This window comes from Salvia splendens, chromosome 22, assembly GCF_004379255.2.
Source record: "Salvia splendens isolate huo1 chromosome 22, SspV2, whole genome shotgun sequence".
In the NCBI taxonomy this organism is placed as follows: Eukaryota; Viridiplantae; Streptophyta; class Magnoliopsida; order Lamiales; family Lamiaceae; genus Salvia; species Salvia splendens.
The window spans coordinates 4,068,116-4,093,794 of record NC_056053.1 but is presented as its reverse complement, the minus strand read 5'-3'; the positions used below and the strand labels follow the sequence as shown (position 1 = coordinate 4,093,794).

Sequence of the window (25,679 nt, the reverse complement as noted above, 5' to 3'; positions counted from 1 at the left end):
AAGTCGGTTGAGCCAACTAATCGTATCTAAGTTTGTTTCCTTGTACATAATTGTTTCCTCACGAAAAGTTTTGAATTCGAATATAATATTATAATTCTTATAGCATATTAGTATAAGATAAAATCGTTATTCAAATTCGTATTAGTTGGTAATTGTCGATTTTCATTGTAATTTTAGAATGACGCGCTAGTTTTTGGATAGCTAACCTTAAAATGAAAACAGCAATATCTATATTTTATTATTACAATTATTTTATTATTTTATTTCTCTCCAATCATCTCACAAAGCAAAGTTGCATGCGAAGAAAATATTTCACTTTCATATCATTAAATATAACGTAATCTTAAAATAAGCATTGTGCATATCAAATGGTGTGCCACAATTAATTTTTTTACGCTGATACAGAAAAATAAAAAATTAATGTAACACAATGGGGCAGTTGGGCTCCATGTTCTTTCTTAAATTTCACTTCAAACAATGACCATTACCCTATGTTATAGGTAGAGGTGTCGAAACGGGTACTACATATATCTGAACCTGATTTTGTGCGTATCTAAATTCGAAAAGTTCAATATTATACTACCCAATCCCGACCCGTATGGTTATATAGGTATCCCAATACCAGCATCGTGTATCTCGTATCCGAAGTTGCATGTACCGAAACTCGTTGGATGTAATTTTACATGTTTGTGATTCCAGAATGAATTTTGGGATTGTTGTTACAATATGAATTCATATTTGTGTTATTTTTACTTAGTTGTATTTACATAATTTCCAACTATTAACTATGCACAAATATGGTAATTTCTAATCTCTGACTTATTGAAAATATGATGAGAGTACCTGCGTAAATATAATGCATATCCAAATTTCAAATAGCAGCGGCATATGCGGATGGCGGCAGGTAGAACTTAGTAGGGATGGAATTAATTGGAAGATAAGTAAGAGCTATGTAATATCATCGTTATGTGATTAATTAGTTCCACTCAATTTATAGGCTCTTAAATACGAAGACACAAAGAGTCGACACATGTTTCTCTTAATAAATTGTGGAACTAATTAATTACATCAAGTTGATATTACATAGCTTGTCTTGAATAATTTAACTATTGGCTGATGAAAAAGCTACCGCTGTTAAATGTTAATAATGGGTTAATTGTTGCAAGTCCTAAAACTAGAATTCACTCCCTTTATTAGATATATGTATTACATTTTCCTCCTTAACATAAACTTAATTAATTTTATTTGAGATTGAGCGATCTTTGTTGTAAGGATTAAATTATTTTGTTATGTCAAATCCTTTTGCGATTAGATCACAATGGTGTGAGCTACGGGTAAAGATTGATCTTTATTAGAGTAGTTTGGTGGTTGAATAAACAACAAAAACAATAAATGAATGAGACTTTTTAACATACAAGTTTGACCTCAATATATGATTTTTTTTTTTGGCTTTTTTCTAGTTGAAATGGAATACGATTCGTGTTATTAATTTATTGGGTTTGTGTTCTTGAAAGGAAGATGGAGAAATTTACCAAAGAAGATCATTTCAAAGTTTGTTTAAGTTAAAACTCGTATATTTGTGAAATTATTTGCCAATTTTTGTAAAAGTGGTGTTGAAATTGCAAAATGAGTCATAATTGATGAATTATTTTGCAGTTTCCCGTAAGAGCATGTGCTCTTGTTAGCGAATTGTCCCTTTCCCTTACCTATTCATGGATCACAATGTCTGTACGATAATTGGTGTAAAGCTGCTTTGTGATCAGAAGTTATAAATGCAGCCCTCGTGGATTTTGCCCAAAGTAGAAAAAATCCTAATTAAACGCACCGAAATTATAACATAAAACTAGCAACCATCTTAATTCAAATACAACCTAAAAAAGACAAAACAAGAGGTCTTCAAGAATTGCTACACAGGTGAGAGAGAGAGAGAGAGACATGAATCTGCAATCTGTAACAAACAAAAACCTCAAAAACACATGATCACATAACAGATCCCATTCCAAAAGTGATGATTGGAGGAAATATTTCATCTTCTTGAAGCTCAACTCCTTTTCACCTCGCATCCAAACCTTCAAAGACAATGAATGCTTCATTGTCCTATAATGTGGATAAAAATAGAGGAATCGGACATAGTTTACAGGATTAAGACGAAGAAGCAGGGAAGAGCAGTCGGCGTACTAATAAATAGTATGAGTAAGCATCATACGCTAGTAGCACCGTTCTAGGGAGTGGAAGGCACTATCGCCTCTGCCGCCGTCTCGTTCAGCTCAGCGCTCAACATATGGTGGAGAAGCATATCGACCCTCTGATTCCTTGACTTAGCACTGCACGACATCACAGGGTGGGGGTGGAAAAAAATGATACAAATATAAGATAAATCAAAATTTTCAAAAAAAATAAATAATCAAGTGATGGAACGTGTTTTGCAAGCATGGTTGCAGTGGCCATACCCGATAAGCCTTCGTGACTTCCTCGTTTCTTCCTGTTTTGCACAGCGCAGAAAGTTAAAGTACACTTAAATTCTCATGTACGACGACTGTATAATAACAGTTTTTCAATGAAGGTAGAGCAGATATGGAAATGAATATGTGTACGAGAAGCCACGAGTCAAAGCGTCATTATGGTTTCAAGCGCGATTACAGAGTAATTAGGCATAAGAAAAGAACGGTTATGTAAATTCTTAACCACTGACCTTGACCTCCCCTGACTCAGAAGTTTCAAGGTCCATCTCAGCAAAGAAAGCCTCCAAGACAAAAGCGACAACCTGAACAAAGAAAACAACGAAAAATTATAGACACGATTTGTATATCATTTAAGAAGATGACAATCAAGACATATGGAAAAGCTACTGAGTATTTCCATGTTCCTTGTGCAATCTACCAGTTTTGTGTAGTTTCTTCACCGGATAATTTGAATGCGTATAATGACAGATATTAGGTAGACAGGTTCGATGAAATGCTAAAAGACCTAGTTTAATATTCCTAGCATTTAAAATTTAAACTACACAAATAGTCAGCTATATGTGCTTCTATCTGCAGTTCCCAGTTTTAGTCCATTGAAATGAGACGGACATAAGTATGCTCTAGCTATCTTGCATCTTAGTTCAACTGAGAACAAACGTCGAAAAGAGAGAGCAGGAAACTTCCATAACACAACCATGTCATGATTGTTTAGACAGAAAAATTTGTGAAACAATGGCTTACCAAATTCAAGAGTAGTAAGATTGTGATGAGATAGAAGCTGATGAAGTAGATATAACTCCATTTCGTTTCAGTCAACTCCATGTAGCTCTGGAATTTCAACAACGAGCGAATTCAGGCCAAAGGAGAATATTTATTCTAAACTGTGAACTCTTCAGATATCTTGAGGTAACAATACTAAATCTACTCTACATACCTGCATCCACACTTGCCAATTTCCCATCACCAGCAAGTTGAAAAGTGTTACCATCCCATTAGGGTAGTCATTGAAGTTGAAGAGCAAGTAGCTAAATCTTGTCAAGGGAACAACGACCAAGAAGATGATGTTAATCGGGTGGCAAACAGAAACGTAGACCTCAAGTCTGAAATGTCAAGAGATCGATAAACCAAAGATTTGGAAAAGTATTCTTAAATGCTATAGTAGGATCACTTATGGAAAGGATACTCGTTATCTTGCAAATCAGTTTTGCTGAGGTTTGGATTTCCGTCATTTACAATACCACCAAAGACCTACAAATCGAGAAGAAGTGAAATGATATATAATCAACACGAAACTGAAGTAAAATAATAGAGATGGAAAGATATATAACTCCAAAAGATATGATGAAATCATTCTATTCTTTCAGTGTCAAGTTGTCAACATGTGAAGCTAGTCCAAACTAAAAAGGATAGCAAAAAGAGTCGAGCTAGAAATCACAGATTAATAAAGCGCGGGGAGCCACCAATACCTGAACACCAACAGAGCAATAAATGCACAAGGTACAAAAGATGATCCCCAGATATGGCATTAGGCTTGGTATGAGGGTCAAGAACGTTGCAACGAAAGCGCGATATTGTTTAACATGCATCAAGAGCCTGATCAATCTTAGCATTCTTGCTATTAGAAGATACCGAATCCTGCGGTAGAACGAATCGTTGTCAAGAACAAATCTTGATTATCAGAAAGAAATGGAGCTTATATACTCAGTATTCAAATATAAAAGAAAAATAACTTTCTTTAAAGATGCCTGAGAAAATTAAGATGATAAATCATAGTCTCACTTTTAAGAAATTTCAGGGAGGAAAAGAAGCAAATGATGCATTTTTATGGGTTATCATTACCATTAATAGTCCAAACCATTTTCTTTACAATAAAAAAAGAAGCAGAGATTGGAAACTGACATGCATGGTTATTCACTTGCAGAGGAAGAAATCTCACCATTCTCCATTGGAGAGGAATGTTTGTCCACTTGGAGACAGATAAGTTGCTGTTTCTCCAATTACTGCAAAAACAAGATACATTCGGTTACTTTTTCTAAATATATGTAACAAATGAATCATAGATTGAATGAGAGTAGCTGATCAGTAGTATGTACTTACCAATTACCCAGGTGATTACAAAGTCAAAACGATTTTGGCCATCTCTCCAATAATTCACAAACCCAAAGGAATACACTTTCAATGCCACTTCGAGTACATAAATCCATCCTGCAGAAAGAAAACACTGACTGCATCCTTTAGATAAAACGACGATTATTATTGAGATTCTCATCACCCACAGACTATTGAAATTTAGAAATTTAAGTTTCCAAAAAGGAACTTCACAGGAAAGTTATCATATTTAGTATCAAAACAAAATTTATTGCTACTATTTTTTATCTGTAACAGTAACTGAGAATTCAGTTTAGCATAATTAAGTAAGGCGATTACTTGGAAAAAGATGGATGTATATATCTATGTTGAAAAGAGACACATCCATCAATATTGTCGTTTCAAGTTAACAATCTGACAGTATGCACGATGACTAAGAAATTACAGTCATGTATTTAATATCATACATATTAATACTATCTTCAAGTGGAACGGGGAAGTGAGAATACTAAGAGCCACATGTAGCACCCCACTTAGTGCAGTTCATGGTTTCAGTTATGAGATTAAGTAGGACTTACCAAATATGAATTCGATCTTTTGCCAAGCGTCCTGTGCAGAATTGTCCTCTATATCGAGCTGCAGTGGAATCAGAAACCAGAATTTCATTAGAACAACATATTCTCGTATATACAACCCCCGTTAGTTCTTGTGCTAGTGTTGTAACTATTTGATTGAGCACATTCGTACCGTTGTCTCAATAACAACAGCAACGAAATTCAGGATGAGAACGAAGGCTACAACGTAACCGAATTTTTCTCCCCGAACAAAATCTTTCAGCTTTTGAGATGTGTATGACCTGTAGAACGTTGGGCAGCAGCTCTCGAAAATAGGTTCCTGCATATACAAGCACATTCAGTAGGGTGAAGACTGGTGGGACTCATTCTCTAGTTTGTGAAAGTATATTTACTGAATCCTCCTTCTGAAATCTTAGTCCGATTGCATGCGAGAGATCAACGAATTCATCCAGATTAATCTGCGCATGCGAAACAAAGGAGAAGAGGAAAAAAGTCAAGATGTCAGTGTACAAAAAATTCAATTTTGTCAATGAGATTTCCTGCCAAAATATCTGTTGAAAATATATATTTCGCCTTTCACAGCAAATAACGGCCATCAGTTTATGATTTCTGCATCATGCTCAAAATAACCAGAAATTGAGATAATAAGAATCAAAAAAGAAGAAACATGCACCGATGGGCAGGTATTGAGAAGCATAGGAGTCAAAACGTACTCACATGATACAACTAAAAAGAGGTGAGCAACTTTTTTACTAGAAAATTAATTGAAGAAGAATGCAGACATTACATAATTAGAGAGAGATAAGAGGTGGGACTAATTGAAATTTTTTTCCCAACAATACCTTGACATCATGACTGTCATCCAGCTCGTGGAATATTAATTCAAAATCATCTCTTGATATTTTTGGCAATGTTCTGCGAGTATTATAAAAGAACAGTTTCAATGTATTGAAAACGTTTTTGGCAAAGCTCTGCATGAATATAATGAAGAACACGCATCTATCTCCATCATCAATGTCAACCGCCTTTTTGGCTTCTTATTCTCTAAAATGTTTCGCGCATACAGAAATATTCATGCTGCTCTAAATGTAGGAATCAAATCATAACTCATAAGTGAATGATGCGGGGGTTGAGCAAAAAGAAACAGCAATGAAAGTTATTCGGGAAGCATAATATACCTGTATTTGTTCAGTTCATCAAACAAGCGAATGCACTGATCTTTATCGAGGTAACCGAGATCCTGCCAGTACCCAAAATGTGACAAAGGGAAGGGGTTTTAGAAATAAGGAAAGCAAACATGTAATAAACACTTCTTAACATTAATCAAACCTGTTGTTAGTGAACAAAGAGAGTTATAGAGCGAGTCGAAGGAAATAAAGGAAAAACATTTATGGTAGTGGAAATTTATGCTTACACTTTCATCTATGATGCTAAAAGCTTTCTTCAGTATCCTTTTTGTTGCATTATCCTTTGCACAAACTTGTTGTACAAGCTATGGAAAAACTATGATTAGTCTACTTGTCATGATTTGAAAAGAGATAAGTCCGAGACCTCCGGATTTAAGAAGTCATCGAACATTTTTTGTAGAGAAAGATAACATGGTGTACCTCAGCCTTAAAGCTATCGTATACAACGGCAAGAATCAAATTGGTGACAAAGTAAACACCCAACAACACATATAAGACAAAGAACAAGCTATACCACCGTGAGGCCCTACAAAATAGAAAATAATACTGAGTGCGTTAGTCGATTTAAAAAAACGAAACAATAAAACAAGTAGTGACGACTGAGTGTTTTCATAAGGTTTGACATCCTTGCAAGAGAGACTGATTTATGGACAACAAATGTTAAAAGAATAGCAAATAGTCGACTCAATTTTTAAATTGTATACTTGTATGCTGGAATCCAGACATCAGGATTGTTGGACGTGGTGAATAAGATAAACATCTGGTACACCGTTGTTCCATATGAAGTGAATGTGGTCTTTCCCTGATCAGTATCTTCAAATATGACATATGCCAACCAGCTCGAAAACAGAAGAAATAGTAGCAGTAAAGCCTGCATTTCGCCCACCACCATAACAAACAGAAGAAAACACAAAAATATATCATTATCTTCAATTGCTACAAAATTTATAAATGGTAAGGTCAAGTGTGTTTTATGAAAACCGACATACCAAGACATTGAGGTATGTGAGAAGCATTCCGAACAGGATGACCAATGTATCTCGTAACTCCCTAAGGTCAACATGAGCATACTGCATCTTGTCATGATCGGCTTTTAATCATATAATTAAATTGCAAGTACAAAGTGGATCTCATTAAGCTGATCTCCTCTCTGTGTGTGAAAATGGAAAATTCAACTATTGGAAGCTTGTTGGTACTCTTACCTGATGGAAAGAATGAAAAATGCGACTCGGAGATACGGTGCAAGCCGGAAGGGAAGAGTATAGATTCCCACCGGAGATAGAAATATGATAAAGACCACCAGATCAATAACCAATAATAACAACAAAACCACCTGCAAATAATGCGGGGGAGGGGAGAGGGATAAGCAGTCAAAAAGTGTAAAATACTTTCTGTTAATATATCAAATAGTAAGTAATCAAACTAAATGATGCTGGATGAGGCCTGAAAATATGAATAATCGAAATTGAGGATCTGAAGGGCTACAAATGAGTGGAGCAGTTTTCAAGCAACTCAGATGCTAATACAAAATTCCAGTAGTTTGCAACTTGATCATTTTAAAGAGCCAGTTGAGCTTCATATTTCAAGTTCGGAAAAAGCTTTTGAGCTGAGTCTTCTTTGCATGTGAAACTGTGCAAAAGCCTATTACAATGCTGTAAAAATCGATTACTTATAGATTGTTCATCCTATTGAAGACTTCACTGCTTAAAAACAAACAATAGAATCTATGTAATTGTAGTGAATGGAAAATACCTTAATTTTATTAACATGGCTCTTCCAGTATATACTAATCCCTTCATATGATAATGGAAAGAGAGTATGCACAGCGAGAATCACAATTGTTATGGCCTGCAAAGGAAAGGGTAGGAATGAGAAGCTCAACTTATGATTATTGATAAACAAAGGTACCAAGGTTCCAACATAAAGAGAAGGAACGGATGATTAACGGAAAGATAAAAAGATTGCACAACTAATGTAGCCCAATACAGAAGATTAATTACAACGAGGAGCAATGTGTGAAATGAATCCACTCAACTTTGAGTCATTTGAGATTATAGCTAATTTAGAGACAGGTGATTGAAATGCTAACGAAAACACCAGAGTAATATCAAATAACTTTGAGTTACCTCATAGATGATACTCTCAGTACTAGTCAAGTAAGGCAACTCTCCTAGATAGTAGTAACCCCTGTTGTTACATTCCTCTTTACACCATAAAGGTTTCTGAAACTCCATATCAAGATTTACATTAGCAAAGTTATTGAAGGCCAATATATGAAAGTAGGAAGATAAAGAAGACAAGTGAAAAGGCTATACGAACCTCCAAGAAATTCAGCAGAAGTAGAGCAAAGTAGTTCAGGCTCCAAAGGAAATCAAATTTTATAAATACCAAATATGACCTTAAGGAGTGTCCGAAACTTGGCTGGTCAAAGATTTCCTCAGGTATCCCGATTCCATCTTCAGCCTGAAATTGAATCAGTCATTTTAATGATAAGGCTATCTAAGGTGCCTCCACTCCAATCACAAAAATTCATGGATTTCTCGTTCCATGGCAGAAAAAATTACATTCTCATTTATATGGGACTCAAAAGCTTCCCAGCCACCACCCGTATAACTTACTATGAAAAGAAAAGAATTTCCTAAAACGAACTCTTCTATATCTAGCTGGCTCTTTCCATGAAAGTCGAAGTCAGCATAAACAAATGTCCTCAAATATTTACTCTAGTCTTTTAGCATATGCAAGAACCAAAAGAACTCTTAGTTTCTAGACAAAAGACAATATTATTAATTGATAACAACTCAAAACTGAAATTGATAATGCACAAGACTCAACTGTCTGGTATAAGAACAAAAGAATTGAGCTTTACTATCTTCTTGAGTAATAAATAATATTAACACTTCATGCAAAGAAAGGGACTAAGAGTATCTCAAAAACACCTGCAACCTTAGAAAAATCACTTCTAAAGAGACCACATTTTTCGAGAGTTAGATCATGCTCATGTAAAACAGCAGATCCCACCACATCGCACTTTCACATTGCGAATAAGCTCAGTTCCCAAACATCAGGATTCAACTAAAGAACGAGTAAAGAAGAACTAACTTACTATGAAAAGAAAATAATTTTCTAAAACCAACTCTTCCTTATCTAGATGGCTCTTTCCATAAAAGTCAAAGTCAATGAAAATAAATGTCATAGTATAGTTACTCTTATCTGCTAGCATATGCAAGAGCCAAATCCAGACAAAATACACAATTTATTAATTTAAAACAACTCAAAACTGAAGTTGAAACATAACGAACAAGTCATGATATAACAGAGAAACAGAATTAAGCTTTAATATCTTCTCGAGTAACAACACTTTATGCAAAGAAAGACACTTGAGAGTGTCTCAAAAACGATCACGCCTAAAGATACCATTTTTTTTCAAGAAAACGATAACTCGTCTAAAAAAAGCAGATCCCACTTTTACATTGCGAAGAAGCTGAGCTCACAATATCAAGTTTCAACTGAAAAAAACGAGTAAAGAGAAACTAACATACAAGATCAACCAAAGCAGCAGCCCTTTCATAGGGCGAGCCATGAGCGATAGCCTCTGATCTTCGATCAAACAAGCGCCGATGATCCCGTCTCGCTCTCGCCCAACCACTGCTGCCTGCATCATCACCGAGAAGAGCTGCATCCATTTCCGCAGTTTTGTCCAAGATTCAGATGTGGGACTTTCTTCACTGAGTAAACCCACTTTGTTCCTTTATGTTTCGCCGTTTAGCGCATAGATCGAACAGGTGGTGCGCAGCTCCAATAAACTAATTACTTGATCGAAAGAGAGAGTGGTTGGTTTTAGTTATACACATTTAATGTGTATGTGTATGTGTATGTGTATGTGTATGTGTATGTGTGTGTGTATGTGTGTGTGTGTGTGTGTGTGTGTGTGTGTGTGTGTGTGTGTGACTAATTACTTGATCGACAGAGAGAGTGGTTGGTTTTAGTTATACACATTTAATGTGTATGTGTATGTGTATGTGTATGTGTATGTGTATGTGTATGTGTATGTGTGTGTATGTGTGTGTGTGTGTGTGTGTGTGTGTGTGTGTGAAACGAAAATTTGTCAGCGGATATTTGAGCTCTCAATTGGAAAGTGGAGTGAGAGAGATGCAACGTGTTGGAGCTCTGAAGAGTGTGAAAATCTGTCGGCATTGGTTTGTTAAGAAATCGTTGATTGAATTAGGGATAATAACGACTTTAACGTCCTTGTCCAATCGACTGTATGAATTCTTGAATTTTTCTTTTTGGGGCAAATTTCATAAGCTATATGATGGGAAAATGTTATTACGGCTAATTGTGGCCATACTAATTTGGTGATTTAAGATAATTAGCTAATACAATATTGATTGAAATTATGCAATAATAAGGTTGATGTGATTGCAAAATAACACGTAATTAACAAACGACTACACAATGTTATTGCAACTTTCATATACTCCCTCCGTCCCACGTTACTTGAGGCGTTTCTTTTCGGCACGGGATTTAAGAAAGTTGTATTTAGTGAATTAAATAAAGTAGAAGAGAGAATAAAGTAAGAGAGATGAGAGAGGGTAAAGTAAAAGAAAGAATAAAGTAAGTGTGATTAGATGTTTTGTTTTTAGCCAAAAAGAGATACGACTCAAGTAACTTGGGACAACCCAAAAAGGAATACGACTCAAGTAACTTGGGACGGAGGGAGTATATCTTTTTGGCTGTTACGTCAACTACTACTCCCTTGTCCTATAATTTGTTACTATTTGACGCGACACGAGATTTAAAACATGCAATAGAAAGTGGATTGAAAATGTTACTGGCATGTAAGTCCTATTTTTATATATTAATTTTATAATAAAATATGAATAGGAGTGAGTTAATGGAATGTGAGGTCTACTACCAAAATCGTAAAGTGAAATGTGATAAATTTTTAGGGAGGGCAAAAATGAAAATAAGTGACAAATTTTCAGGAACAAATATGAGGCTCGAATCCAATTTTATTACTTTTTTACTTCATGGTCTAAGGCAAGAGTACAACACCCACATTCATGCTCTTCCGCAAGGACATGCTCCAGGGTCCCACCATTCTATTATTCAATTTAAATAAAAACATTTCCACAATATTAAAATGTCCGGAATACTATTACAAATTAAAAAAATTAAAAATTACATAATTAAAATACTAAAAATTAAAAATTACATAATTAAAATACTAAAAATTTAAAATTACATAATTAAAATCCTAAAAAATAAAAAATACATAATTAAAGGCTAAAAAATACCCTCATGGAAGACTATTCCTCTGGCCCTATCCCCAATGTTCTTCGGAGACCCCGTATCATTGCCAAATGTGAATCAAGTTGCTCGTGGGTCATATTTGACCTATCAGCCAAATTGAGTTGGGAGAATTGAGAATTGTGTAGTGTGGTGTGAAATTTTTGGTGTGAAAGTGGATGTATTTATAGATGAAAATGTGATTTTTTGGGGAAAAAAATTAAAAAAAAATTAAAAGTGGGGAGAAAACGGATATAATTTATTGGGAAGTGCGAAAATATTTTTTTTATTTAATTTGGATTTTTAAAATTAAATCCGATTAAAAAAACGAAATTGCCAACGGCATTGCCACGTCAGCTGCTCAGCAGCACGAACGTGCTCGATGCATCGAGCAGCGCTGTGCCAGCGGTAAGAGCACAGCGGCGAGCAGGGTCAGCTGCGCCAGAGGCACGGACGCGGTCCTTACCAGTGAGCACCGCTGCGGATGCTCTTAAAAGCTGATTATAGTATTCATAAATTTAGAGTAATAATAATATTTTAATATGCCACACTTGATGTAGGAAATCATTAGCTTGATTCTTGGCGATTATTATGAAGCATCAAGTAAAATAAAATTGATAATGCATCTATGGTTGTCGATTCAACACGTCATAAATATATTAATAAATTTACGCAGTTGTAGTAATAAATGATATGAAAACAAATCAAGAAAGTGACAATGCATACTAGTGGACACATGTATTTTATTTATTTAGGCCCCCACTATTTTTGTTAATATTTTACAAACATCAACTTTGCATTTCTTGAATATGAACAATTTTGAAACACAAGTGACAAGGACTATGAACAAAGAGGATTTATAAGCATATTCTATTAAGAAACTTCAAAACTCATGAGTTTCCAGATTTGTTAGTTACAATGAAGCTGGCAAAATATATTTACTCGGAGATGAAAAAACACAACTTCCTCCTACTTTTTTACAAAATCTGGGTCATAAATTGATGAACACAAGCAAATGAAATATCAGAAACCTGAAAATTTATCAACAGCTAGAGAGAGATGGAGCAACCGGCAAAGACCAAAAACAATCAGAATCTTCAGCTCTGTGGTTGTAAACTAGAATTCCAAGTTCTGTGTTCTATCTATTTCACAAGTAAACTCTAAACCTGCATTTCAAAGTTTGATTCTCTTAGCATCAATTCAATTCATCTGGAAAACTACCCCAAAAAGATTATACATGCCAGAACATAGATACACACAAGAGATAATAACAGCAGTAAATGAAGAAATTGAGTAGAGGTATTCCATGTTCGTATTCATACTCAATCATTTCATATAATGCAGGATAAAAGCTGTGATCTAGGTGAAAGTAATACCTTAACTCACTCATCTGCCTTGGGTTTCTTTCCAGCCAGAATTTGGGATATGTGTAAGCCCCGACTGAAAGCTTGGTTGAAGAGAATCCTAGTCTGCATATTCTGGAAACCAGGCAGCCATGATAGAAGGGCGACAGGGGGCCATGACAATGACCCCATACATTCGAGCTACAGAGATAACAATCTCCCAAAGCGTTGTTTTCTGCAGAGAGGGGCGAAAGACCTGTGCGATACATATGAATCCCCTGCCCGTGGGAATGAAAGCCAATAAGCTGGTGAAGAAATCCTCTAATTTGAAGTCTGTAAACTGAAGCAAGGCAACTATAACAACTACTCCAAAGATGATCACAAGGAACTGAACCAAACGGTAGTAAATGTGCTCCTTTGCTGCATATTTCTCCCGAGCATAAGCTATTACCCAATAAAACCCAAAAGCCACGAACACATATATCCATGAGAGCAAGTAAACAGCAACGCTCTTGCTACCAGCAGCAATGCTCAAGTGATACACGATACCATACTGGAAAAAGAAGAAACGGAGGTTCAAAATGATCTCCAGCATTTTCCCCCAAAGCCCAGTCGTCCTTAAATGATCTTGCTCTTCGTACCACCACTTTTCCCAGCTCTGTTCAGATTTTGCAAACACACTACCCTTGAACCATACCTAATTCATGAAGTCATCAAAGTCGTACACAGTTTTTAACCAACCAAAGCCCAAAGGGTAAAAAATGAAGTGGCCCATAATCCACGAAACCACTAAAAACCAACTGGTAATAGTCAATGCTATGTACACCAAAGTATCTGTAGCTACTGGGCTGTAAGACGCATAAACAGTAAGTATTAGTCCAAGTTCAATAGCCTTAACAAAATGGCTACGAGCATATAATCGATAGTTCTCAGCAAAGCTCTTATGCTGCACCACAAAACCACGGACAGTTGCACGGTATTTTGCACCACCATGCAGAACTGTTCTGCCAAAGTAATGACCACGAGTCCCCATGGAAAATGTATAAAACACTGAAGAAAGATGGAGCAGCATCGTTAGAAAATCCCAAATAGAGTTCAGAAATCCATGCTCAAGGGTATTCTCCACAACCATTGGCAAGGCAGTAAAGAGACCAAGTTGGATGATGAGCTGCTGGTTCAAGATTGTACCAAGTGCTCGATTTTCATTGGCATTTGACAAGGCAGCACCTTCAACCCCACTTAATGCCATATACAGCCGACCCCACAAAAATGCATACACATGGTATTGAAGAAAAAGACAACAGTTGTATAAAAGAATGAAAGCATTCGGAAGAAGTCCAGACGATGACCCAGCCTATAAACATCTCGACTTAGTATCTGTTCACCATTACCACTGGCAACCTTGGCTTCAAACATAGAGATTTGATTCTGCCCAACATCCCTACCCTTTCCAAATTCCAACTTGGATGTATTCATGGTGGGTAACATTTCCACCTCTCAGTGTGCAATTGAATCCAGCAAAAATATCCTCACTGATGTTGATTACTCTGGAAGCCTTGCTTATGCCAACCCGAGTTAGAAACCAAAACCTGTCGAACACATCAGGATGCCCATAATGCATTCGCACTTTCAATGGATTTGCTAAAACACGCTTCCCCAAGGTGACAAAGCTCGTCTCCTGAGCAGACATGAACCAAGCACGTGATGATACAGAACCTGTAAAATGTGCTCCCGAACTCCTAGGATGGTAGGTTTTCTGATACCATAGAAAGACTTGAATTCCTCCAAGAGATTCTGCATCTTTAGAGCTTCCTCAAAGTAGTTATCCTGGTTCATGTCAATGGTTTGAACTGCGTCTCCCCTGGTGAATATAATCGCATGATTCTGATTCTCTGGTTTCCCTTTGCCAAGCTTCACTGGACCAGGCAGCTTGACCCGATATATCTCAACTTCCTTCTGCAACTTTTGGTCATATTTAACCAGGACAGAGTAATACTCTTTCTCATCCCTCCCTGACTGTACCTCATCAACATAGGCAACACGAAGAGCTTCGTTATTTTTCATCAAATAAAGTATCTCCTCAGCATAGGGATCTTTCTTCGCCTTCTGAGAACCATAAATCTGGCATGCAACTACGTAAGTAAATTTCATTAAAGCTGTTCCGCGCTCATGCCCTTTATAAAGAAGACTGACTGAACTACTGGCTCTGCTCAATGTTCTTGAAGTGGGAGACAGCTGTAACAAACGGTCTGCTTCATCATTACGCCTCATGGAACTCAGCCATGGAGATCCTTCTCCCATGTCCACCTCAGAAGCAGAATCCAGAAAAGCCAGCAACTCAAGGGCACGGTAGTAATACATCATTCCCCTCACTGTGCGGGTAAGTGTCTGGCCTCTGTATGATGCCCATAATCGAAGATCTCTTAGCCTAGTTGTCCACAGTTCTCTTTCACTTTTCATCCCTTCTCTACGCATCCTCTCAATGAAGTTCCTTCAGTCACTGGCATAAATGGTTTGCATGTAGTAAAGGGTTGAAATAATGAAATCCCATCTTCATTCTCAGTTCGTAGTTGTTCCTTGCTGAATAGTACCTCTTCGTTGTAGTATGGGGTTAGAACACTGAAGGCTCTCATTTTCTCAACTTGAGGAGCATGAGGCATGTTCATGAACAAGGAATTACTAAAGAAGGCAATCCTACGTCTTGCCTCAAGATTTTCTGGAACCTTTTGCATTGAATCACGAGAGGTGAGAATGGTATGCAACCGCCGAACCCGGCGATAGAAAGCTTCATTACTTGCACTAGGCAACTCAACAGCACTCTGAAAAAGCAGTGCTTCACCAGAAACTGCATTTTGAGGAGCCAGACCATCAGCAATCAGCTGGTCACTGTTTCTTGGATCTTTCAGGAAATCTCTGATAGCCACCTCATAAAGGGCCTGAAGAGCATTCACCACCTTATCAGCATTTAAATCAATCTTGACGACAAGATCAAGAAGACGGACCAACTTGTTATAGATCTTGGGGAGGGCAATCAGGTTATAGGTTTTTGTGAATTTTCCCAGCTAAACAATTTGATCAATTTCTTGGAAATAAGTTCTGATTATGGAGCGCTCCTCAGAATCATACTTCACAATTTCTGGCAAAAAATGCTTTAAGCTGTCATATGCTTCAATAACTGCACAACGTCGATACTCAGATCTTATACCAAAGCCACCTGTCAGGAGCATCTATTAACTCTTTTGCCTGGTTCAGGGCCAAAAGCAGCTCATTACACAGGAGCAAGCATGGCCAGTTACTTATAGGATCATTCCCGTCATTTTGAAACAGCTCCAAAAGCTCAACCTCACGGTAAGAGACAATGTCTTCCTCTCTGAATGTTTTGATTACCTCATTCCATATTAATGCAAATTTGTAGGCCTCGACCTGGTTGGATTCAAGTTTCTTAAATGGCCGGCCCAGTCCATATCTCAGCTTCAATCGATGAATGACATCCTTGATCTTGTTCTTAATATTACCTCTTGCATTCAAGAGCTGCTCCTTAGGCATAAGATTAAACTAGAGAGCACTAGCAAAGAACTGAAATCTCAACCTCAACTGCTGCATATTCCGAATTTCACCCAAGTGATCAAACAACCCAACTGTAGCACCAACAAATGAAGAGTATATTGAGTACCAAATCTGTATATCCATTAGGTAAATCAGAATAACTGGAAGCCACAACAGCCCAACTGCAAACCGATTACTGTGGCCAAAGAACTCATGCCACTCATAAGTAACACTTTTGAGACCCAGCAAAGCCTATGTTGGAGCAATCATGGGTTTAATCTGCATGAAGTAACTAAAAACAAACTTTGTGGAAAGCACAACGATCCAGAAAAGGCTGTACTTAATGTTGTCAACAAGACCTTCTCTCAATCCGCGACCCACAAAAGTGCTGCCCTGGAACCACCACGTCAGCATATAAAATATTTTCCAGTTTGTGTTCTCCAAAAAATCTATGGTAGCACAAATAAAGCCACAGCCAACAGCTCTGGAGCAAGAAAAGCCACCACAACCTCAAGAAAATTAACCGTTCTTCTCTTTGTCTCGCCACTATCCCAGTTATTATCATGATCTTTCTGATCCAAAATCCTCCAGTAAAATACCCCAAACACAACAATCCACCCAGCCGCGACCACAGTTTTCAAAATTATTCTCACCATTAAAGACTTAGTCTCCCTTGAAACCAAGCTGTACTGCATTCCGATATCCAACAGAGACTTTAAGAGCCTCAGAGCACTCCATGTTATAAACACGGTCAAGCACCTACCCTGAACTTCTGTAGTTCTCAACGACTGCCACGGGTACTCCCTGCCCTCCCAAGCAACAATAATTGCCGCCTGAAGAAACAAAAACAGCAGAATCCACAACTTATCAAAGCTCCTAAACAAGTTCCAAAACGACCTCTGCTCCACAAAGCCAGTCTTCCCAACCTTCTGTCCCTTGTGTCCCGTCACCAAGAAATTACTCCCGAGATCAATCGGCCATTTAAGCTTCTCAAAACACCTCTTACTCCAAAAGTACTCGTTTATATCATCATAATTCCGCCACGCAGAATGCGGCGCCGTCCCATTCTTACTATTTTCCACCTCGTCATTAATTGTATCATAAATTTGCTTCACAATTTTATTCAGATAAGCATTCTCCCCAGATACAGAGGGCAAATACGGCATCCCCGTGCTGTCATCGATATAATCCTCCAATATCTTATTCATTTCCATCGCCATGTTATGAAAAATATAGCAAATACACTCAGGAACAAAGCGCAAGTTAGCCGACTCACCCCAAATCAGGAGATACAGCGACACGTACAGCAGCTCCCGCCGGTGATCCGACTCCCCGTGGCGCGAGTGCGAATCGGTGAGCCAGACGTTCGGCTTGACGTTGAGGTACGAGCACCAATTCGAGTAATTCTTCATGAATAATATTGAAATAAATTTGAGGGAAATTAAGAGGAAATGTTAAGATTTTAAGTTTAAATGTAGATTCGGGAATATTGTTTTGACTCAAATAAAATTTGGCTATTATCTTAGTACCTTATTAGCTTATCGTGTCTCTTAAATTATATTGCACAATCAATGTAAGGAAAATTGCCTAATATTGCGATTAAATTTGAAAAATCCTCTAAGCTTTATGGGCTATTATTTTGCTTAAATTTAGTCAAACAACCTCGTATTTAGTGTCAAGAATTTGTCTAATTTCGTAATTTTAATCGTAGAAGATTCTTTAATTCAAAAACAATATTAGAATCTACTCATGTGATCCTATTCAAACTTTGTACTATTGATAAAGAATAAAGAATAATAAATTTTCCAAACATGCCACCTCAATTTATGTCAATACAAAGGCACCCTTTTCTTTTCCTTTTATACATTAGTATTTATGGTGACATATTAATAGGGACGGATGAAGTGGTATTTAGGGCACCCGCAACGCTGTGCCGTTGCGGTTCCTATGCCGTTCCGGCGGAACGGTTCCGCGGCGGCACGCGTTGCGGGGTGCGTTCCGTCGCCGTTCCGTGCCGTCGCCATTCCTATGCCGTGCCGCGTTCCGTTCCGGAGGAACGCGGAACGGAACGTTCCGCCACGCGCCGAGGCGACGTGGCGGCCTCCCATTCGACGCGTGAAGCCCACTCGCTGCCCCGCGAGTGGGCTTCGTCCGGTGACGCAATAATTCATTTTTTTTTTAAATTCGAATTTAATAATAAAAAAAAAAATTGCAACGGTAATGAGACCGTTTTTTTTATCTCCGTTTTTTATTTTTTTTTATTTTTTATTTTATTTATTTACTCTATAAATACTCATATTTCATACTCATTTCAATCACAAACACACATCTATTCCTCTCTATTTCCACCCCAATTTTCATCTCAAATCAACTATATTTTCCTTCTCCCAAATTTAATCAAACTAATGGATCCTTATGAACAAATGCGTCAAATATTGGAACAATCACTTGAAGAAGATCGACGACGGGAGGCGGAAGAAGCCGCGCCGCCCCAACGACGCTCCCGTACGTACATCCATCGTAACCGGGAGGAAGCCGCCGCAAGGTTAGTATACGTGCATAATCTTGCACAACATGATTGTCCAAGACGAAGGACCCGAGGCGGGAAATTGGTTCGACGACGAATCCCCCGGAAGCTCAACCGCAAGTAGTCCGCCTCGAAGTGGAGCGCATCCGTCTATACAAGAACGGTTATCTATTCGTGCAAGGACACGCGACTCTAGTGCCCACACCCAACTCCAACATGATCTAATTGAGCACATTTGGGCAAATTTTGGCGGATGAAATTATTAAAATTGTGTACTTTTATTTTTTTAGGATTTTAATTGTGTGCTTTTATTTTTTTACGTTTAAGTTGTAATTTTTTTTAATGTTGTGTGTTTTTTAATAAAGTGTGTTTGTTTTTTAAAGTGTGTTTATTTAAATTGAATTGGGTTGGAAATAAAAAAAATGAAATTGAATGAATAGTAATTTAAGGAACGGTTAAGGAACGGAAGGTTGCAGGTTCCGTTCCTTAGTTAAGGAATGGAGTAAAAAAGTACAGTGGGGCCCTCAAATAGTGGTTTAAGGAACGGTATAGGAACGGTATAGGAACAGCGTTGTGGATGGCCTTAGTGAGCTTTGTGAAAAAGCTGTCGCATATTTGACTTCTAATTGATGAGCAAACTTTATACGGTCTCAAGATTATTCTCGAATTTTGATTTAAATACTATGTCTGCTTTTATTCTTTAAAATATAAACTTTTATAAAAAATATAACTCTTAGTATATTAAGAGAAATAGAAACAAAAAAGTGATTAAATTATTGTTAGTTGAGAATATGACTCACCCATTAATTAAAGAGAAATTTTTTTCATAAATTTAAGAGGCAAACTAAAATAAAAATAGTTCATATTTTTAAGAGATGAATGTAGTATAATCTAGCTATCCAAATTTATTTAGTTTAGTTCCATAAATTAAAAAGTTCATATTTTTAAAAGGCGAACATAAGAAAATCAGACTCAAGACTCAATCTTCAACTTAGTACTTAATGTTGAACCAATCTAATAATCATACTTAAACAAAACTGAACTGATTAACAATATTAAAATAATATCTCATTTCATAATAATAAAATTGTGTCATCCCATACCATAACATGAAAAGTGAAAACAACTAATAATCACACTGTGAATGTACTACAAATATTGATCGTGCAATTATTGCATTTTTTAGTCTAAAAATAAAACAAGGACAATGACAATAATGAGCAATAAAAAGAACAATGATTCAATGAAAGAATATTATAGTACTAATCCTTACGTGATTAGTCGAAATTATTAAAACTTAATCCAAAAACATGTACAACGAACTTAGAACTACTAATTCTAATTTGTTTTAAGTAATTAATAAGTTTAATGAGCATTTACACCTACTATTATCGTTACAACTTACAACCCAAATGGTCCCTTTTAATGCTCTCTTAAGAATTTATTATGTAAAACAGTCAATTAGACAAGTATTGTCCACCAAACCTAATTATAAAGTCAATCCAAGCCCTTTGGCCTAGTGGCAAAGGGCGCTGGATACTGCCTCCATCCTAGAGGTCACGAGTTTGACCCCTAGAAGCTCAATCTGGGATTAATTCCTATGTGGGCCTAACAATGTTACGAGCCTGTACCCATTCGGTGGTGGCTAGTTTCCTTGCTGGCTTGGCAGTTTACAGGCTTGTTATTATTATTATTATTATATGGCACCGAATAAATTTTTTTAGCCTCGGAAAAATGACTTGGATAGCCGAAAATTGTGTTCAAATATATGCAACACATTGACATGGTCCATCTTTTTCTTTTGTCGGGCAAATATTTTGTCATGTCACATATCTGTAACTTTTTAAAATCGTAGTAATACTTTTACACGTCTTAAATGTCATATTATATGTGATTATATGAAAAGATCGGATCATACAATGTAGTTAACCAAAAGGTCATGGTCTTTAATCATTATTGAACTTATAAAAATAAAAAATTCACAATTCTCATTTTACACAGGTCGATAAATCTTTCATTTGAATAATTGATGGCTCATATCATACCAATATTTGCTTTTATTTTACATAACTATATTTTTTTAGCACATAACAGGCCTTGCTATTGCATTCCATTCCAAAATATTCTTCATATTGAATTTGTGAAGTAACAATATTCTCAAAGTATAACTAAACTATGTTTATTAATTGATCAGGTTGCAAATTGCTCTAAATTTCGGATAGAAAAAAAAAGAAGTAAAAACAACAATTAATCCCATTACTACACAAACAGATAAATTCGAAATGTGAGACAGATAGAGTGCCTCCAAGTAAATTCACCAAAACAAATTATTCATACTACAAAATAGTACTAAAACACAAAAACAGTAATTAAATCATTGGGAGCCCAAGAAGTCTAATTTTACATCGTTTGAAGGTTTCATGAATCCTGAAGCAATGGATCGACACTAACACTAACACAACTTAGAATCTTTCGTGTAAAGAAGAAGATTTTTAACTAAAAACTGAAGCTTAACAAAATCGATTTGGTGTGGAGTAAACAATCAATTACTAACTTCAAGAGTAAAAAAGATGTATATTTATAAACCTTAACTGATTAATTTAATGAATCATAATTAGTAATAAATTTAAATTAAACTAAAGTACTAGATACTGGAAAACAAAAATAAAATGAAAGTGAGACACGATTTTTTAGTATACGACGTTTATTATACGTGTATATATAATATACGACGTGACATGTATTGATGAAATATAACTTATTGGAGAGCATTCCAATGAGAGTATTTAGCGGCGAACGCAACGGTAACAGCTTCAACATTTTACTTGTTTGTAAGCATGACAAGGAATGCTATGAAATAACAAAGCGCAGATGTTCCTCTCAATATAGTGGCTGTGGTTGATTTCCCCATCAATTATAATTGCTTGAGAGATAGGGGAATTCTGAGTAATACTAATTAATTTGAAGAGATGATGAGCAAATTAAAAAAGCCTTTAGACCACTATATATATATGAGTTGTTACATGAACTTTTTGTGCTTCAATTCCACTTAGGGAGGTTGTGGTTTTAACCTAGTCATGAATCAAATTAATGGGAAGTATCTTACCAAATAAAAAATAAAAAATAAAAAATTAATGGGAAGTATGTCGTGTTTTGCAATAAATTTTGGCGAAAGGAAATTTATATATGCTCATTTTTCAAAAGGAAGAAAATCTTGTTGCATGTATGATAATGAGGTGATATTGTCATTCCATATTTACGAGATATAGTACCATTATTAAAACTAACAAAAAAAGTAAAATTATAATACCCTTAAAACAAAAATAAAATAAAAAAGTTAAATGTCGAGAGTGGATTTGAACCCACGCTTCTTCCATATATGATTATATTGTTATTCCATATTACAATACAAGATATCGTACCATTCTTAAAACAAATATACAAAAATCTTATTGCATAGTAGTATATGATAATGAGGTGAGATCATTATTCCATGTTTACGAAATATAGTACCATTATTAAAATAAACATAAAAATTAAAATTTATATTATTAAAACACAAATAAAATAAAATAAATGATAATGGGATGAGATTGTTATTCCATATTTATAATTATGAAAACAAATATAAAAACAAAAATAAAATGAAATAAAAGTAAATATGTGATAATGAGGTGAGATTGTTATTCCATATTTACGAAATATAGTAATACCATTTACTAAAATGAAAATAAAAAAATTTATTAAAACAAAAATAAAAGAAAATGGATTTGAACCCACGCCCTTTCGGACCGAAACCTGAATCTGGCGTCTTAGAGCATCCTCATCCGTACTCTTGCCAAAGAGCACGGATGTGGGCCCGGACCCACTTTTATTATTTTTTTACTCCCTGCTCTTAGGCAAGAGCACAACACCCACATCCATGCTCTTCCGCAAGGACATGCTCAAGGATCCCATCATTCTATTATTTAATTTAAATAAAAATATTTCCACAATATTAAAATGCATTAAAAATACCCGGAATACTATTACGAATTACAAAAAAACTAAAAATTACATAATTAAAATCCTAAAAATTAAAAATTACATAATTAAATTTATATAATTAATAAAACCACTACTCGTGGCCAAATTTTGCCCAAATGTGTTTGATTAGGTCTTCTTGTAGCTCAGTGTGGGTTCGGGTATCGCGCATTGTGTTTCTCGTTTTGATCCTCTCGCTCACCGTCGTATGCACACATCGGCGTGGGGGAGACCTCGCGGTTGAGCTTCCGGCTTCATCCTCGTTGTAAAAGTTAGCCGCCCTCGGTCCTTCGTCAGCTATAATCATGTTATGCAAGATAATACGCGTGTACATGATGTCGGCGATATTCTTAACGTACCACAGCCGAGACGGGGCCTTCACAATGTTGAATCGGCCTTGAAGGACCCCAAAAGCTCTTTCGATGTCTTTCCGAGCAGACTCTTGAAGCTGCGCAAAAAGAACTCGTCTCGGGTCTTGCGGATTGCTGAACGTCTTACGAAAGTCGACCACCTTGGGTAGAAACCATCGGCGAGATAGTAACCCATGTGGTTTGCATTTCCGTTGACGGTGAAGTCGATCGCCTGTGCTACACTATTCAAAAAATCATTGAAGAGTGGTGAAGAATAGAGCACGTTCAAGTCGTTGTTGGATCCAGCAATACCGAAATATGCATGCCAAATCCATAGGCGGTAGTCGGCGACCGCTTCAAGGATAAGTGTTGGGTCGCCACCTTTGTGGCCGCTTAAGTGTTGCCCCCTCCAAGCAGTCGGGCAATTCTTCCACTTCCAATGCATGTAGTCAATGCTGCCAAGCATACCGGGAAAACCGTGGACTGTTTCATGAAGACGAAGCAAACGTTGACAATCATCGGTGGTGGATGCCCGAAGGAATTCCTCACCGAAAGCAGAACGAACGTCGTCACAAAAATTTTAAGGCATAGGATTCCAGTTGACTCACCGACATGCAAATACTCGTCGAAGAGATCAGCTGTTTGCCCAGTAGCAAGTTGTCGGATGGCACAAGTACACTTCTGTAATGCCGAGAGACTTTGCCGACCGGTTGCGTCTTTACTTGATTGAAAGTATTTAACACGGGCGGACAATGTGTTGACAATATGCATAAACAACCGTTTTGACATGCGAAAACGGCGCCGAAAGTAATCTTCCAGAAACCGTGGCTGGTTGGAAAAATAGTCGGCAACGAGCCTTTCGTTGGCTCCCTCCCGGTCACGAGGGATGTAGCGGCGAATTGATCTAGTTGGTCGAGGAGTAGGGGCGGGGGTAGTGGCGGCGACATAGGCTTCATAGGCGGCACGATATTGTTCATAGTATTTTTGTTCTTCGCGCCCCGCTTCCGCCATGATATTGGTCAAATCCATTTGAGAGGGTTTGAGTGAAAGCGGAAGATGTAGATGAGTTGTATGAAAAAATATGAATGAGAGATGAAAAATAGATGATAAATGTGTGTATTTATAGATGATTTTGGGAATAAAAAAATTATAAAAAAATCAAAAAAATTCAGAAAAACAGTAATAAAACGGCCATATTTTTGGAAATCTGATTTTTTTTTTATTTTTGGTATTATTTTCGATTTTTTAAAAAAAATGAATTTCCAACGGATAATCCGTTGGCTAATAGAAACGCGCCACGTAGCCTGCTCAGCGGCACGGACGTGCTCGATGCATCGAGCAGCGCTGTGCCAACAGCGGGAATGCAACAGCGGCGACATGGGCACAGACGCCGTCCGTCCCTGCGAGCACCGCTGCGGATGCTCTTAGACCTACTTAGACATCTCGACTTATGTTTATTATAACCAATTAAAATATTTATTCAGATCATGTAATGATATGGCTGCCATAAAGTTTACTAGGGATTGGGCACTAAAAAGGACTATAGAGGAATGATATGCAGGACGCTGAAAATGTCCTTTTTCAATTTATTTATTTTTCATTTTAATATTATTAAAGTTTCTCCTCTATGCATAACATATCTGCTTAATTCTCCCTCCATTGTTTTCTTCTCCAAATTGAGATTTCACAAAGTACTTTTCTCCAAACTCAAATTCCACAACAAATCTGCTTGTAAGTTCTCACTCGACAAATCGCCAAATCTGCTTGGAACCTCAATTTCTCTGATTCATATCTCTTGTCTTCCGATTCATAGTGGAATTTGAGTTTGGAGAAGAAAGTTGTGGAATCTCAATTTCTTTGTGTGGGGTTTTCATCTCTCGGCAAATTTGAGATTTTTAAAATAGTAGTAGGAGTGAGAACTTAGAGCATACACATCGGCGAGCTGCAGCTCGTCCGTCCATGCCAGCGGCGCGGCACCGCTGTCCGCCGCTGCGCTCTTGCCGCTAGCACAGCGCTGCTCGATGCATCGAGCACGTCCGTGCCAGCGAGCAGCATACGTGGCAAGCGGTGATTGGTCAACGGCATAGCCGTTGGCAATTTGATTTTTTTTAAAAAATTAGATTTTAATTAAAAAATCAGATTAAAAAAAAAAAAAATTCTCACTTCCCAAAAAATTATATCCGTTTTCTACCCACTTTTAATTTATTTTTCAATTTTTTCCCTAAAAAATACACATTTTCATCTATAAATACCACATTTTCACACTCAAAAATTCACACAACACTACAC

General features: G+C 36.8%; 1 protein-coding gene, 1 non-coding gene and 1 pseudogene across 5 annotated transcripts; all 3 read right to left on the bottom strand.

Moving 5' to 3' along the window:
- Nucleotides 1-1,812: 1,812 nt before the first annotated feature.
- On the bottom strand, nt 1,813-10,506 carry LOC121787451 (two pore calcium channel protein 1A-like). Of its 4 annotated transcripts, none has more exons than XM_042186181.1 (24): nt 9,852-10,506; nt 8,632-8,775; nt 8,439-8,534; nt 8,065-8,160; nt 7,515-7,645; nt 7,302-7,362; nt 7,017-7,183; nt 6,733-6,838; nt 6,540-6,617; nt 6,304-6,365; nt 5,968-6,040; nt 5,518-5,583; nt 5,298-5,444; nt 5,129-5,186; nt 4,560-4,667; nt 4,399-4,462; nt 3,929-4,097; nt 3,646-3,710; nt 3,397-3,487; nt 3,204-3,290; nt 2,693-2,764; nt 2,451-2,482; nt 2,207-2,324; nt 1,813-2,097 (listed from the first exon to the last, which is right to left on the bottom strand). In XM_042186181.1, exons 1-23 carry the CDS (start codon nt 9,993-9,995, stop codon nt 2,222-2,224), a joined length of 2,220 nt encoding a protein of 739 aa, XP_042042115.1. In that variant the 5' UTR covers nt 9,996-10,506; the 3' UTR covers nt 1,813-2,097; nt 2,207-2,221. The 4 variants fall into 4 exon arrangements, with proteins under 4 accessions (XP_042042115.1, XP_042042116.1, XP_042042114.1 ...); XM_042186182.1 differs by having other exon boundaries at nt 1,813-2,069; XM_042186180.1 differs by having other exon boundaries at nt 2,179-2,324; nt 9,852-10,505.
- A 1,951-nt stretch (nt 10,507-12,457) lies between these two features.
- LOC121786105 lies at nt 12,458-17,902 on the bottom strand (annotated as a pseudogene).
- On the bottom strand, nt 15,239-15,319 carry LOC121788138. The gene has a single exon (XR_006047590.1). It is a non-coding gene; the product is annotated as a small nucleolar RNA J33 (small nucleolar RNA).
- Nucleotides 17,903-25,679: the final 7,777 nt, after the last annotated feature.

Excerpts from the sequence above, each read along its gene's own strand:
- LOC121787451 (XM_042186181.1), bottom strand. The coding sequence starts at position 9,995 with ATGGATGCAGCTCTTCTCGGTGATGATGCAGGCAGCAGTGGTTGGGCG. Across the intron at positions 5,187-5,297 it reads CTGTTGTTATTGAGACAACG|CTCGATATAGAGGACAATTC; the intron begins GTACGAATGTGC and ends ATTCCACTGCAG. Across the intron at positions 2,483-2,692 it reads CTGAGTCAGGGGAGGTCAAG|GAAGAAACGAGGAAGTCACG; the intron begins GTCAGTGGTTAA and ends TGTGCAAAACAG.